Genomic DNA, 15,155 nt, shown 5'->3' on the forward strand with positions numbered 1-15,155 from the left:
AATGTATATCCACATTAAAGCACAAATTTGGTGGTTACACCCATGCTTTAGACACAATATTTTTTGCTTTTATACCTAACTTTATTTTATGCATATTTTAGCATGACAGTCTTCAAACTTTCACAAAACTGTACTTTCTGGTGGCTAGCTGCCTGATTTATTGACTGATAAGTAAATATACTCTGAGTTCTTGGAGAGTATGAGTGCAAGACATCTTGCAAGGTGCTCAGAACATAAAACCTCAAGAAACTTAAAAAGTTAATGAGGCATCAAATCAACAAAGAGAGGCAACAAATATGATAGAAGAATGTGGGCGAAAGAGGGATGCCCTAAGAAAGGAACAACCTTTATAACCAGAAATAATCATATTGAACATATACTGGAATGCATCATTGAGTGCATCAGTCAATGCAGTAAGCCCTTTATATATCCCCATTTAATTTCTATCCTATATAGTTTATATTATTATCATCCCCACTGTACCAACAAGGAAACTGAGTCTCAAAGAAGTTAAGTGACTTATCCAAGACCACAATGCTATTAAAGGGAAGAATAGAAATTCAAACTCAGATCTGTCTGCCCCCAGAGCCCAAACCACCAAACACAGGGCATACAGTGTTCTTCCTCATTAATTTTTAATTCACCCATGTCTTACCATATTCCAAGGCCAATGATATCTCCTTTAGGTTTGGCACTCACCTCTCAGATCAGCTCTTTCTTCATTGCCTGCTTTCAGTGTAATGGGGAGATCAGAAATCACTGACTCTCTCTTTTCCCATATCCTCTGAAATTTGTTCAGGGCCACAACCAAGTTAAGATGGCGCCTGGCAGTTTGCAGGAGGAGTGGTTTGTGAGCCAACGCCACCGAGCCATTAAGATGGTGGAGATTCCTTATTGGTTGACTGCTGTATCTAGATGACACTAATTGAATCAAGCTCTGTGTAATCAGTTAGGTATATATACCTCTGCTGTCTCAAAATAAAGCGGCTCTCTCCCTACCTTGAGTGCCCGCTCAGTTCCCACTGAGTTTCCCTGCAATAAAGCAGTTCCGGCATCAACCTTCAAGTTGCGTGTCACCTCCCAGCTATTTCGCCCAGCCAGACTGCGGCAGAAATTGAGTTTATATTTCCTATGAGTTTTATAGTATTGGTTCCTTCATTTAGGACTTTGATCCATTTTCAGCTTGTGAATATGGATTGAAATGAAGTTCCAAATTAATTATTTGCATGTAGATATCTAATATTCCAGCACCACTTGTTCAAGTACTATTTATTCAAATTAGTTTACAAATAGGCTTATTTGTAGACTCTCAGCTCTATTCCATCATTCCACATTTTTATCCTTCTGCCAATCTTGATTAATAGCAAGTTTGGAAGCATGAGTCCTCCAAGTTATTTTTTTTTCTCTTCCCATTCAAGATTGTTTAGGGTTATTTTGGGGCCCTTATGATTTCATGTGAATTTTAGAATCAGACTGTCAATTCCCAAAAAGAATTTTGCATTGGAATTTTAGATCAATATTGAAATGATGGCATCTTAACAATATTTGACTTCCCAATCCATGAATATTAGATTTTTCACATTTGTTCAGATCTTTTAATTTTTTTAAAGAGAGAGAGAGAGAGAGAGAGAGAGAGAGAGAATGAATCTTTTTTGTAGATGGACACAACACAATGCCTTTATTTTTATGTGGTGCTGAGATCGAACCCAGGTCCCGCCTGTGCTAGGCAAGCACTCTACCGCTGAGCCATAATCTCAGTCCCAGATCTTTAATTTTTTTTTAAATGTTTCATAATTTTCATCATGTAACTTTTTCACTTGTTTAGTTAAATTTACTCTTAAACATTTTATTGTATTTTTAGGTGGAGCTCTCTCTATGTTATGTACGCTGATCTTGAACTCATGGGCTCAAGAGATTCTCCCATATTAACCTCCCAAATAGCTGGAACTATAGAATGTGCTGCAATGGGCAAGTAATAGTTTATTGTTTTGATATTACTGTAAACACAATTTTATTTCAGAAAACACTTGGACACTCTTGCTAGAAATATTAACTAGTACAGACACCATGATAGGGCGAGGGGGCTGGGATTGTGGCTCAATGGTAGAGCACTTGCCTAGCTTGTGTGAGGCGCTGGGTTCAATTCTCAATACCATATATAGATAAGTTAATAAAAGTCTGTCAATGATTTTTAAAAAAATTCAAAAAAAGAACAATAAAAAACAATATTTTTTTTAAAGAATTCTAAGTAGAAATACCATATGACTCAGATAGTTTTCTAAGAATATGCCTTTATTATTCAGGGTCCTTAAGAAAAACAGAATTGATAGAATACATAGATGCATATAGAAGGGGACTTATTAGATCGACTCACATGATCATGGGATGAATAGTCCCCAAAACTGTTGGCTGGGAAAACAGGGAAACTCAAAACAGCCATGACCAAGAACCGGGAAGCCTCATAAGTCAAGGAATTCAATGAAGCAGCTATGGTAAAAGACTGAAGTCTTCAAAGACCACTGGCGAAGCAATGGTTTATGTCCATATTCAAAGACTAAAGAATCTGATGGCAGATGTCCACAGGTGACACCATCAGAGAAAAGGAACTCATTCAAGGAGACTGGAGCACAAGTCAGTATCAGCTTTCCCTTCTGCATTTTTTCAAATCAAATCTATTGGATGGTCCTGTGTACAATCATGACAGCTCTTCCCTACTGCTTTATGACCCAACCTTCTGGAAAGATACTCAGAAACACCTAGAGGTATTGTATACCAATTTTCTAGGCATACCTCAATCCATTCAGGTTGGCCACCCAAAGTAACCATTACAATAATGACAGAAAATAAAATCCACTTTTAGGAATACCTGCACTCCCATGTTAACTGCAACACTATCCTCCACAATAGCCATTTCATGAAAACATAAATGTCCATCAAAAAAAAAAACTGGATATAAAAAACTAAATTTATATATAAAATCCACATGTACACACTTGTTATATATAAGTATAGACATATTTGCATAAATACATACAAATATATAAACAGATTTTTTATTTTTAAAAACCATCTTAAGAAAGGATCATTTATGTTGGAGAGGTTGTAACTATGATGCTGAGGCAGCCACCATACCTAGGTTTTAAAAGAAAGATGCTGTAGGTGTAAATGCTGGCAGATTTTCAAGGCCAGGCTCAGTAATTTAGCAAGGTGCTGTCTTAAAAATGAAAACTACCAAGGATATACCTCAGTGAAAAAGCAATCCTGGATTCAAACCCCCAAATTTTTATTTATTTATTTTTTTATTGCCATTTACAATAACATGGATGAAGCTGGAGAACTTCATGTTAAGTGAAATTATCAAAGACACAGAAAGAAATACATTGTGTACTGTGTGTGGAACCCAACCCCCAACCAAAAAGATAAGATGAGTGCATAGAAAGAGAATGGTATGTATTAAAGGACTATAGTTAACAGTATTGCCTCACATCCCGAAAATACCAAAGACAACATAATTTTAGATATGAAGTAATTATTTGAGATGATGGACTTTATTAACATATCAAAAGTACATATTAATGGGATTCAGTGTGATATCTTCATACTTACATTTGCAGGTATTAATAATATTTATATGCCCTTATTCCATCCTTGATGCCCCAGCACCCTCCCAAGCCATAGTAATCAATATTCTATTTTCACATAAATCTTATTTTAGTTATTATATATAAGAGATGAGGGCTGGGGATATGGCTCAGTTGGTAGAGTGTTTGCCTCGCAGGCACAAGACCCTGGGTTCAATCCCCGGCACCACAAAAAAAAAAAAAAAAAAAAAAAGAGGTGATATATTTCTTTCTGTGTCATTTTTTACTCAGCATCACATAACCAATTTCATCTATTTTCCTTAACATTAAAGGATTTTATTTCTATTCATGTCTGGGTAATACACCCAGTACCACCGACATACACAGTATGAATATATAATATACTTTTTGATTATTAAGATGCTCTGCTATTTCACTGATATTTCTCTTTCTATGTAATTCTAAGCACAGTTATACAACTTAAATTTATACAACAAAGGAAAGAAGCAACAGCAATAAAATATAAGAAACTGTCCTTTGGCCCAATTTTATCAAACTGAAAAGAAGCAATCGAAAGTATGGGGAAAAAAATACATGTCTCTTTTAAATTTATTAGTAAACAACAAGATAAAAATATTAATCCTCTTTGTACCTGTAACACACTAAACTAATTTTGCAGTGTTCAGTACATTATATTACATTACACAGAAAAAAAACTGCTTTTGTGAAAATAATGAAATAAAACATCAGTGTGATAGGAAATGTGTCATTCATACTCTTTCTGCACATGTATACTTTCAAAGTTCCAATTATTTGGCCCAATACTCCCAAGTTCATGTCATCCATCAAAATATTTATAATTAAAATCTTCAGTTATTTGTGTGTGTGAGAGAGAGAGGGCGGGGGAGATGCAAAGACAGAGATGGTCCTGAACTTTGTGATCCATTCTGATTTCTACCATAGGCTAGGCAAAGAGTTCTGCCCATGGTGAACAGCAGAGTACCACTAACACACACATTTCTCTTCAAGCAAGGTGTGATGTAAGTGAGGTGAAAGGGGTGTGATGTTTGTGGGTATGTGGATGGGGTAGGAGAGTGAGTACAACTGACCAAGTTCTACCCATGATCATCTTTTAAAAATGTATCACTGTATTGTTTACATTCTTATATATGTTCTGTGGCTTCTACAATTAAATCTCAGGGACTCTATTCTTCATACCCCGGTAGCTCAGCACTGTTTCTTAGAGTACTCTTCCGGATACTTTGAAATACTGGTTCCCCTTCCTCACAGCCCTTGATCTTTCTCAAACAACTCTGTAGTATCTGTGGAAACTTTAAATGTTGAATAAGGGGAAGAGGGTGAATTAATACTTGGTATTCCTGTTCCAAAGATGTGGAAAGCCATATCCTCTCTCTGTGGCCTCCATCTTCTGCCATAAAAATGGCAAAAGAACTACCTAAATTTTATTCTGAGCCAATGTGTAATAATTTTAAAGTCAAGAACAAAATCCCTGCCACGTTTGTGGCACACATACATAATCCCAGTTACTTGGGAGGCTGAGTCTGAAGGATCACAATTTAGAGTCCCTTCTCAGTAACTTAGCAAGACCCTACCTCAAAATAAAATAATAAGTGATGGTGATATAGTTCACGAGTAAAGCATACTTAAGACCACTCCTTAGTACCAGAGAAATAAAACACAATTTCTGTTCTCTTTCTATAAATTTAAAACCCTCAAAAAGAAGGAAGGGACTTAGGAATGATACTAGATCTTCTAAAAACAAGCCATATACTCTATATTTTAATGTTCAAGTTTTCACAACTTTCTAAAAAATATTCCTAAGTATTTTGCTTTTGTCATAATTGTCACTAGAATTGTTTTTAATTTCCAATTTGAATATTTATTTTCTTTTGTACATAAACAACTGATAAATCTTGAATATTGTTAGTTTTCTGAGCACACACCAGCTTATAAGACTGAGGCAAGAGGATCATGAGTTGGAGGCCAGCTTTCAGAAACAGCTAGAGGCTAAGCAACTCGGTGAGACCCTATCTCTACATAAAACACAAATTAGGGCTGGGAATGGGGCTCGGTGGTCAAGGGCCCCTGAGTTTAATCCCCAGTACCCAAAAAAAAAAAAAAAACTACTTTTGTCATTTTAAGTCAGTGTGTCTCCAAAGTTGAAAGTCAAAGATGTTTTAGTTAACATTTTTAGTAAAGTGTTTATAGTGCAGAATATATGAAGTGTTATTCATTTTTTAGGGGGAAGAAAGACATGCTAACAGAGTACAGCACAGATGAGAAGTTTCAAAAATAGATTTCACAAAGGAGAAAACATTCAAATGACAAATAAATATATATGTGACTAATGGCCACAGAGATGATAATTGATAGGAATTACCATGCCTGCCATGGCAAGGTAAAAGATAAAGCCACCTGGAACATGGTGTGGTGCTATCTATTCACGCATACACTATGTACCATTAATTCTACCCCTAAAGAGAAGAGAAGTGGGAAACAAGATTCTGGGACAATGCTCTAACTGCCCCCATCACTGCTGCCTTTATCACTGGGAAAGGTCCCTCCAGCTGCCACCACACTCTGAAGTGCAGGACATTTCAGTCTGGACACTGGGACCCAGTTTTCACACCTGTCCCAACTTTGTCCCAGTACCATCTCAGAGAAGACCAAGAGGCAGTGAGACCACATTTAGTGTCAATGCTCTGAAAAATAAAAAAGAAGAAAGAGAAGTATAAGGCAAGCTGGAAAGAGGAAAATAAAGATGTGGAAGAGGAGGATGAGAGGGGGCTGAGGGGGAAGAAGAACTTGCTAAGGATGCAGAGTGAATAAACAGGATGCAGAAGATGAGGGAGAAGATAAAGTGAACCCCAATTGGAAGAAGACAGAAATTGGGGTGACAGAAGGAAAATCTTTCCAATGAACTTGGGATGGGATGTCACTTGGGAAGTGAGAGTGGGAGGAAAAAACTAGGGTGTGAACCTTTCACCTGCTTGTAGCTTGGAGAACTGCACCAAGGATGTGACTCTCTTTTTTCACCCCTGCCTTCATATTTTCACCTCTCCAGATGCTAACACTCCCCTCTCACTGTGCCATTGTTACACCTTCTTTTCTGCTTCATCTGAGCTTACCACTGGTCCCCATTTGCACCCTCCCCTTCATTTCTCTTTTCTTCCCTCCTCCCTCTTGCACTCTGGTAACCCCTCTTAGCAGCCCCCAGCCTCACATCCTGCCTCAGCCCTCTCCTTCATCTCTGGATTTGCCTCACATCCCCTCCAATCAGAGAGAAGCAGGCTGGGGTTGGGTCAATGTTGGCACCACGACCCTCAGTTGCTCCTTCTCCTCCCTTTTATGGATTAATGAGTAAAGAGGGAGTCACACTTCTGTTTCATTATAAGTTTGCTCATTTTTTAAAAAATGCTTTAAGAGTATTAGATAGGAAAAAAAATACTTACCATTGGGGATCATGGAGGAGTAGTAAGAGGAAGAGGGCATGAAGGGGTTATTGGAGTACCATTAATGTTCTTTTTCTTGTAAGCAATAGAACATGGTATGTTTTCTTTGTGATAATTCAAGAATCTATATAATTTCAATATCCTCTTCTTGTTGTGCTCAGTAAGATCAAATTTATTATGTAAAAGTTTGTGGGCAAGAGCAGAAAAAAAGGATGTAAAAGGGAACTAGGTAACAATTTGTAGTAATGAATATGATAATTTTTTGATTGTGGTGTTGGTTTCTTGGATATGTACATAAGCCAAAAGATATAGATAGATAGATTCCTAAGATGTATACAGGTTAATGTGTGTCTATCAAACCTCTATAAATGTAAAAAAGAGAGATGCAGCTAAAGCTGAGGTTAAAAAGAAAACATGCAGTCTTAGATCAGTAAGCCATAATAGTTTGGAAAAAAGTATACTTTATAAAAATAAGAATAGAGAAAAAAAAATCCTAAGAAAAAGAGAAAATTTAGCAAATATTGAAAATGAAAATACCACAAAAAAGAATCACCAATGTCAATGCTGGTGCTTTTAAAAAGCAAATAAAATTGAAAGAGCACTGGTAAACTTGACAAGTGAAAATCATGTCCATTATATACTATATAATGACACATATATGTATGTATACAATGATGTCTCCCTTGATGGGAATACATTATAGAAAATTCACTCTAAGATAATTCCGTCATTTTCCAAGCATCTGAGTATAATGATAAAAATCTAGATGGCACAGACTACTACATGGCTTGGCTATTTGCTATAGGCTTTGTTGTAAAATGAAGTCTACTACTGACCAAAATACCATAATACCACACATAACTGATGTTATGGTTTGTAACAATCAGTGTAATACTCACAATGAAATGCAAAAACTGTGGAACTCACTCAAGAAAAAACACTTAATAAGTCCCTTGCTATTTAGACAATAGTAAATAAATGATAGAGATTGCAATGCAGAGAAGAAAAAATGGCTTTCTTTCCAAAGAAAGATTTCAGGATAAAGGGACATCTGTGTGATAATAAAAATGCTATGGTACTCTTCACTCAAACCATATAACACCTCATTTTCACATACTAAATACTGAATATAAAAATAATGAATAATACTAAAATATAAAACATAAAAGCATTCAAATGTTGATGTAAGAAAGGGTGAGTCAGGGTGTATGTGGTGGTGCACACCTGAAATATCCAGTACTCTGGAGGCTGAGACAGGAGGAGCACAATTTTGAGACTGATCGTATCAACTGAGCAAAACTGTCTCAAATAACTTTTAATCGAGAGGCTGAGGCAGGAGGATTGTGAGTTCAAAGGCAGCCTCAGCAACGGCACAGTGCTAAGCAACTCAGTAAGACCCTGTCTCTAAATACAAAAATGGGGCTGGTGGTGTGGCACCATGGTTAAGCGCCCCTAAGTTCAATCCCTTGTAAAAAATAAATAAATTAATTAATTAATTAATTAATAATAAATAACATTTAAAAAAGGGTGAAGATATAGCTAAGCAATAGGACATCCTGGTTTCAATCCCCAGAATCACAAAAGGGAAAAAGAACAAAAAATTATAGCTATTTATTTTCAAAGTTACACAAAATATTTTTAAATTAATGAAATACATAGTATTAAATTTAAAATTCTGTTGATCCAATACCATTAAAGGGTGCAAAATGAAGTGAAAGAGCAAAAGTAACTAATTTTCCTCACATATGATCAAACTATCAGTGGGAAAAAATACTATCAGTGGGGAAAAAAAGATTGCAAAGAAAATGCATGCAAGAAAATGAATAGCCAATTTATATGAGATATTTAAGTGTTAAATAATCATAAAAACCCAACATCATTAGAAACTAGGTAATGTAAAATAAAATAAAATGATATATCCCAAATTAAAGATTATGGATGAACATATGGAATAAATGAATAATCATGAAGGGAAGATGGAGTTTGAGCTGTTGCTATCCATGTGTGCAAACTGTTTTGCTATTGAAGATATGTGATGTATCCACACCAGAAATAGACTAAAACTATAGCACATGTATATATAAGAATACAACAGTATTTCTTGATTGAAGAGAATGAACATTTATAAATTGATAAATAATAAACTGTGGGAAATAATGGTTTATAGAAGAAGACACATTTTTTCATATTAAATCTAGTGGAAAAAAATAGTATAAAGCACCATGTAATTTTTTATATGTGTCACATGAATGTTATATGTCATTTATAAGGTTATAAGTGGCATGTTATATGTTATATGTTACTTATAAGGTAAGCATATTTTAAAAGAAAATCTTTAGAATTTGAGAAAATAAAAATACATAGAAGCACAGAAAAGACTTAGTTACACACCCCATGTGTAGATGACAAAACCTGTCATTATAAAGATGACCATTTCCCCCAGGTTATTCTATAATACCTCATAAAAATTTCAACATGCTTTACTTTAAATTGAATAAGAGACCAAATCAAAAAGTTCTAAAATTCTGCTGGAAGGTTAAATATATATGAAATTAGCCCTGAACTCTGAACATAAGAGAAAAAAGCAGCAGCTCTCATTACCTGACACTAATGTACATTATAAAACTCTAATATTGCAATAATTTGAAGACCAAGAAATTATAATGCAGAAAATTTCATAAACTCATATGTATGTAAAAATCATTGTTACTGTTAAGTGCAATAAAAGAGTCTGTACAAATGCAACCATATGACGAAAAGTATTTGATATGAGTGAATGATACAACCCAACATAAATATAGATGTTAGAACTGGAGGCACAGATCATTGGTAGGATTTGGGTGCAGATTACGTTTGGTACTAGAATTATACCCCAGCCCCACAAAAAAGCAAATGTTAAGAGGGATGATTTTCAAAATATAGCAGAAAAGGAGGCTCCTGACTCTCCCTCCATTCATGGATACACCAAAAAACACTTACTCCTGTTTTAAGTCTCTCTCAAATAAAGGCATAAATAAATTGAGAGATTTGTGTACATTGGACAACTGAGAAAATATCTACCATCAGATGAGTAGAAAAAGTTGATGGACACGTGGACACTAGTCCTGCCTTAAGAAATGTGCCATACAATTTGGACATTAAATCCTCTGTCACTCTGAGTAGAGGAAGACTGATTGGGATGATAAATATAGCACATTTAATGCTAGATTTCTTATAGGTTGAATCTTAGTTTATCTGGTGCATAGAGAGGAAAGGATTATATATATACAAGTATCAAGACCAGAGGAAAGGAAAATGGTGTCTTTCCATGGCTATGCAAGATCAATGAATGGGTTATACTCCCTGGGACCAGAGCAGAGGAGGAATGAAATGTCAAGGGTCCCAGTTCATCCCTGGAATGAATTTGCCAGCAAAATGATATTGCTAACAGTTGAGCCTTTATCCAGCATTGGCAACCCAAGTGGGAGCTCAGCACTGCCTGAGCCCTCTCTCCCATCTCACTTCAATATTAACTCCAGACCTAACCAATTGTTCATACAGGAATTTGCTCTTGCACTGAGAGTTAAAGTTAAAAACTTTAACTTTTTCCATTCAATGCACTACATCCTAAACCTCCAAATTTTTGGAGCAATGACAACTGTGCATGTGCAAAGCTCCCTAGATAACAAAGGAGGGGCTTCACATTGATGTATGAGTATTTCTATGGGCTACAATCCCCACCAGGAGTAAAGAAAAAGGGCTAAAAATCACAGATCTCTGTTTCTTTCTAGAATAGGTTTACATCACCTTCTTCCAGTGAGTACATAGCAGCCTAGAGTCTAACAAACTTGCATCAGGAATTTAGTCACCAGCCAAGTATGAGAACTTCTGCATCCTGAGCATAGCTATTAGAATGGCTACTATCAAAAAGAGTTGAAGGATAACTAGTACTCCAATTATATGGATACGGAAGAAAGAAACACTTTCAAACTGGGCTGGAATATAAATTCAATAACAGTCATTTTTTTTAAAAAATAGCATGAGAGTTCTTTAAAAGCTAACACACTATTTCCAATGGAATTGGACTTAGTATGTTAAAAAATGGCTATATTGTCATATTCATTATAGCAGTATTCATAGAAGCCAAGATAAGGAAACAACTGAAGTGCCTTTTGGATTAAGGACACAACAGGAAATTCAGGAGACTCCTTTCAGCTGGAGGCCACTCAGCTACTTCCTTAATAAACTGTACTTCCTAAACTTAGACTGCTGTTTAACAAGATAGGACCCAAGAACTGACATTCACTAGTCACTCCAAGAGACTTCAGTTGTACCAGGTATGGGATCCTCATGTCAGGTAGATCTGAAACACAGGACCATGAAAATATCACAGACATAAATTCCACAAGGGAACTCTCAGCCCAAAGACATCCTGTCAGGGTTTCTGGCCTGGGAGAGACAAAGATAAGATACACATACGCACATTTTTATAAAGGTCAAGTGATTCTTCTCTACTTTTCTCTTATGTGAAATGCTCATAAACAGAAAACAAATCTTTTGCTTTTTATTTTTCTGTGGTACTGGGGATTTAACACAAAAGCATGTTAAATATGAGCTATATCCCCAGCCCTTGTTTAAATATTTTGAGACAGGTCTTGCTCACTTGCCCACAGTCTACCTAAAATTTCGAGGTTCGCAGCCAGGAAAAAAAAAAATCCCTTAAAAAGGTCCATCCAGTTCTTGGTAAAACAATTAAAAAATACTGTACCCATTTGAAATGTAGCATGGGGAAAAAAATAATTGACAGTACTGTGGAGAAAGGAACACTGTAATTGAGAATATGGACAGGAAGGTGGCAGTTTAGGAATGTACTGACAGATGTACAGAGGTTTAGGCTGGGAGATGGGGTTCTGGATTTGATACTTTGCTTCCCATAAATTTAGAATATTCAGGGGAATCCAGGCAGGATGGCACACACCTGTAATTCCAGAAACTCAGGAAACTGAAGAACAAGTTCAAGGCCAGACTCAGCATCTGTCTCAAAATAAAAATAATAATAATGAAAAGTAAAAAGGATATAGCTCAGCGATATAGGACCTCTGGGTTTAATCCACAGTACCCCTACCCTTACAAAAAAAGAAAGAATAGAAAGCTCAAGAGGAAGGAAGAACTGAGACTCCTGCAGAACCACAGCCCCCCTCATGCAAGAAGACACATATGGAGCTGTGACTGATGATCATCCCACTGCTCAATTCAATTCAATACACATTCTGGGAAGGTGCTGGAATGCTGCACCTTCAGATAGGATTTCTCTGCAGGAATAAGACAGGACTCTCAGGTTCCTCATTGCTGATACATGCCCCACTTGACTGGCCAGTAAGGACTCAGGGCTAACCTGGCCCAGGGAGGACCCAGGCCTGCAGATTCAAGAAACTACCAAAGGAATTCCAGTCCACAATCATCAGTTCCCACTGTAATCCAGCCAATTTCAAGTAGCCATGCCCCCTGTCTCAGGAAGCCACTGCACACTCACCACTTAATGGTTTTTGGGGTGCCCAGTGTTCTCTCAGTAGATCTTTCAGTACCTGCACACCAGAGCAAACATGAAAGAGGAACATAAAAAGGAAGCCTAGAGATGAATAACAATGCTGGCAGGCTCAAGAGACAAAAGCCACACCAGGTGGTCAAAGCCTGCTCCTAGTCATTGGCCATGTGCTTGATTTGACCTAAGGACTCCTAAGTGGACAGGGCTTATATCTTCACCCTCTCAGGCTGAGCATAGTGAGTCTTATGTTTGAGTTACAGGAAGTGACACCAAATGCTGAAAAGAATGAGGTCAGAATGACCTCTTGGCTGCAGTTCTTTTTTTTTTTTTTTTTTTTTTTTTTTTTTTAGGTATTGGGAATTGAAATCCAGAGCCTCAGGATGCAGCTGACTTAAGGCAAGGTTTCCTTGTAGTAGTGGGACCCAGCCCAGTCAAGAGGGCATTTGCATTTAACCTTTCACAGAAGGCCTTTTCAATCTGTGGGTATATATGCCCGTATATTATTTATAAATGTAAATAATAAAATGACAATACTGTAAAATTTCATTTAACTTTCCTGCTCTCTCCTCTTCTGAGGAAACAGACTGACCTGGGAAGCAATCCCATAAGGCAGCACTTCCCAATGATAAGAATATGTGAGTCACAAGCCTAATCAAAATTTTTTCTAATATTCACATAAAAAAATAAATAGTAGGACTAGAGTTGTGGCTCAGTGGTAGAGCACTTACCAGCACTGAGTTCAATTCTCAGCACTGCATATAAATAACAAATAAAATAAAGGTCCATCGACAACTTTTAAAAATAATAAATAAATAGTAGAAATTGATTTTAATAACACAACCCAATATATTCATTATGGGAATATTACAGTTATGTAACCAATAAAATATTACTAAAGAAATATATGTATTTTGGGGACTACACCCTCAAAACTGATATGTCAAGCCTCCAGAATATCTCAGTTCTCAGAACCATATTTCAGATTTCAGAGCTACAGTTCTTCTGACCTCAAGGAGACGAAGCTCCTTACTGCTCCTACAGGTGAGGGATTCAATTCCTCAACAATATTTCTCCTCAAGTCCAAAAAAAAAAAAAAAAAAAATAGAAGAGACACTGCCCTGGGTGAGAGCAGAAAACTTTAACCAGAATATTTCCAAAAGTAGATTTTTTTCTCACCAAATGCTGGCCATGGTCCCTTCCATTCCAGATATCAGGTAGCAAGCAAAAGGTGAAGTTCCAGAAGGTGGGGCCCATGTCTTCAGATCTATCCACAGCCTTGAGTCTATTATTTAAATGCATTAAAGGTAAACTCCTTGGGGCTGGAGCTGTGGCTCAGTCGTGGAGCACTCGCCTAGCACATGCGACCCTGGGTTCAATCCTCCGCACCATATAAAAATAAATAAAATTAAAAAAATAAATTTAAAAAAAAAAAGTATTGTGTCCAATTACATTAGACCTAATGGCCAGTCTCTGACATTTTTTTTTTCCTCCAATGACCAAAGCCCCTTCAATTAATAAACAAGTATCACCAGATGTGATGGCATATGCTTGAAACTTCAGTTAACAAGAAAGTTTCTAGAAGTAGACTTTTTTTCTCCAAAGGCTGAGGCAGGAAAAATACAAGTTCAAAGTAAGCCTTAGAAATGTAATGAGGCCCTAAACAACTTAATTGAGACCCTGTCATTAAATAAAATACAAAAAAGGGTTGATGATATATCCGAGTGCCGCTGGGTTCATTCGGTGGTACCCCAAAATAAATAACAAATAGAAATGAATTGTATTTAATTTGAAAGCCCAAATACCTCCACCACATTACATAACTCATATAACTTTTTTTTTTTTTAATTTTAGGACTTGGTTAGTGTTATATATTCAAAAAAACAAGATTTCTATGTGTGTGTATATGTGTGTGTGTATATATATAATGTAATGTGTGTGTGCATATATAATGTAATATATCTATCAATCTATATCTTTTACAATATATTTATACTACATATTAAATATATTATTTATATATATGTGGGTGTGTTTATTTTTTTTGCTTACTGTCTGATATCTTTTTTTAATATTTATTTTTTAGTTTTAGGTTGACACAATATCTTTATTTTACATTTATGTGGTGCTGAGGATCAAACCCAATACCTCGTGTGTGCTAGGCAAACACTCTACCACTGAGTCTCAACCCCAGCCCTGTCTGATATCTTAAGTCTTTTTGTGTATGTGTGTGTGGTGCTAGGGATTGAACCCAGGGCCTTGTGCATGTAAGGCAAGCACTCTACCAACTGAGTTATATCCCCAGCCCTGATATCTGGAGTGGAAAAGACCATGGCCAGAATTTGGTGGAAAAAGTCTACTTCTAGAAACTTTCTTGTTAAAATCCCTACTCTCACTCAGGACAGTGTCTCTACTGTTTTTTGCATCTGAGAAGAAATATTGGTATGGAACTGTATCCCTCACTTCTAGCATTATATAACATCTATGCTATTATATACACAAATATATTTTATGACAAACATTCTCATAGCTAATTTTGTCATGGGGCTCCCATTGCAGGACCCAGAGAAATTCCAGTTC

The 15,155-nt window shown here is 36.3% G+C and overlaps 2 protein-coding genes across 10 annotated transcripts in view; both read right to left on the reverse strand.

Annotated features, from left to right (window-relative positions):
- The window catches only part of LOC308643747 (uncharacterized protein), a 738,434-nt gene that overhangs the window by 422,197 nt on the left and 301,082 nt on the right, over nt 1-15,155 (reverse strand). The window lies entirely within an intron of this gene.
- LOC308644232 (zinc finger protein 701-like) overlaps nt 1-15,155 on the reverse strand; it is a 99,909-nt gene that overhangs the window by 81,018 nt on the left and 3,736 nt on the right. For 3 of the 9 annotated variants that reach the window (XM_081285102.1, XM_081285098.1, XM_081285094.1), the window contains exons 2-3: nt 12,567-12,618; nt 12,012-12,067 (exon numbers count right to left, since the gene is read on the reverse strand). The exons of 2 other annotated variants lie outside the window; for them this stretch is intronic. In XM_081285102.1, coding sequence (XP_081141228.1) covers nt 12,012-12,067; nt 12,567-12,618 — 108 coding nt within the window. Of the gene's footprint in view, nt 1-12,011; nt 12,072-12,566; nt 12,619-15,155 lie in introns of all 9 variants that reach the window. 4 more of the 9 variants (XM_081285100.1, XM_081285097.1, XM_081285101.1 and 1 more) reach the window with 2 other exon arrangements.

This window comes from Spermophilus citellus (genome assembly GCF_964194105.1).
Source record: "Spermophilus citellus genome assembly, chromosome: 3".
In the NCBI taxonomy this organism is placed as follows: Eukaryota; Metazoa; Chordata; class Mammalia; order Rodentia; family Sciuridae; genus Spermophilus; species Spermophilus citellus.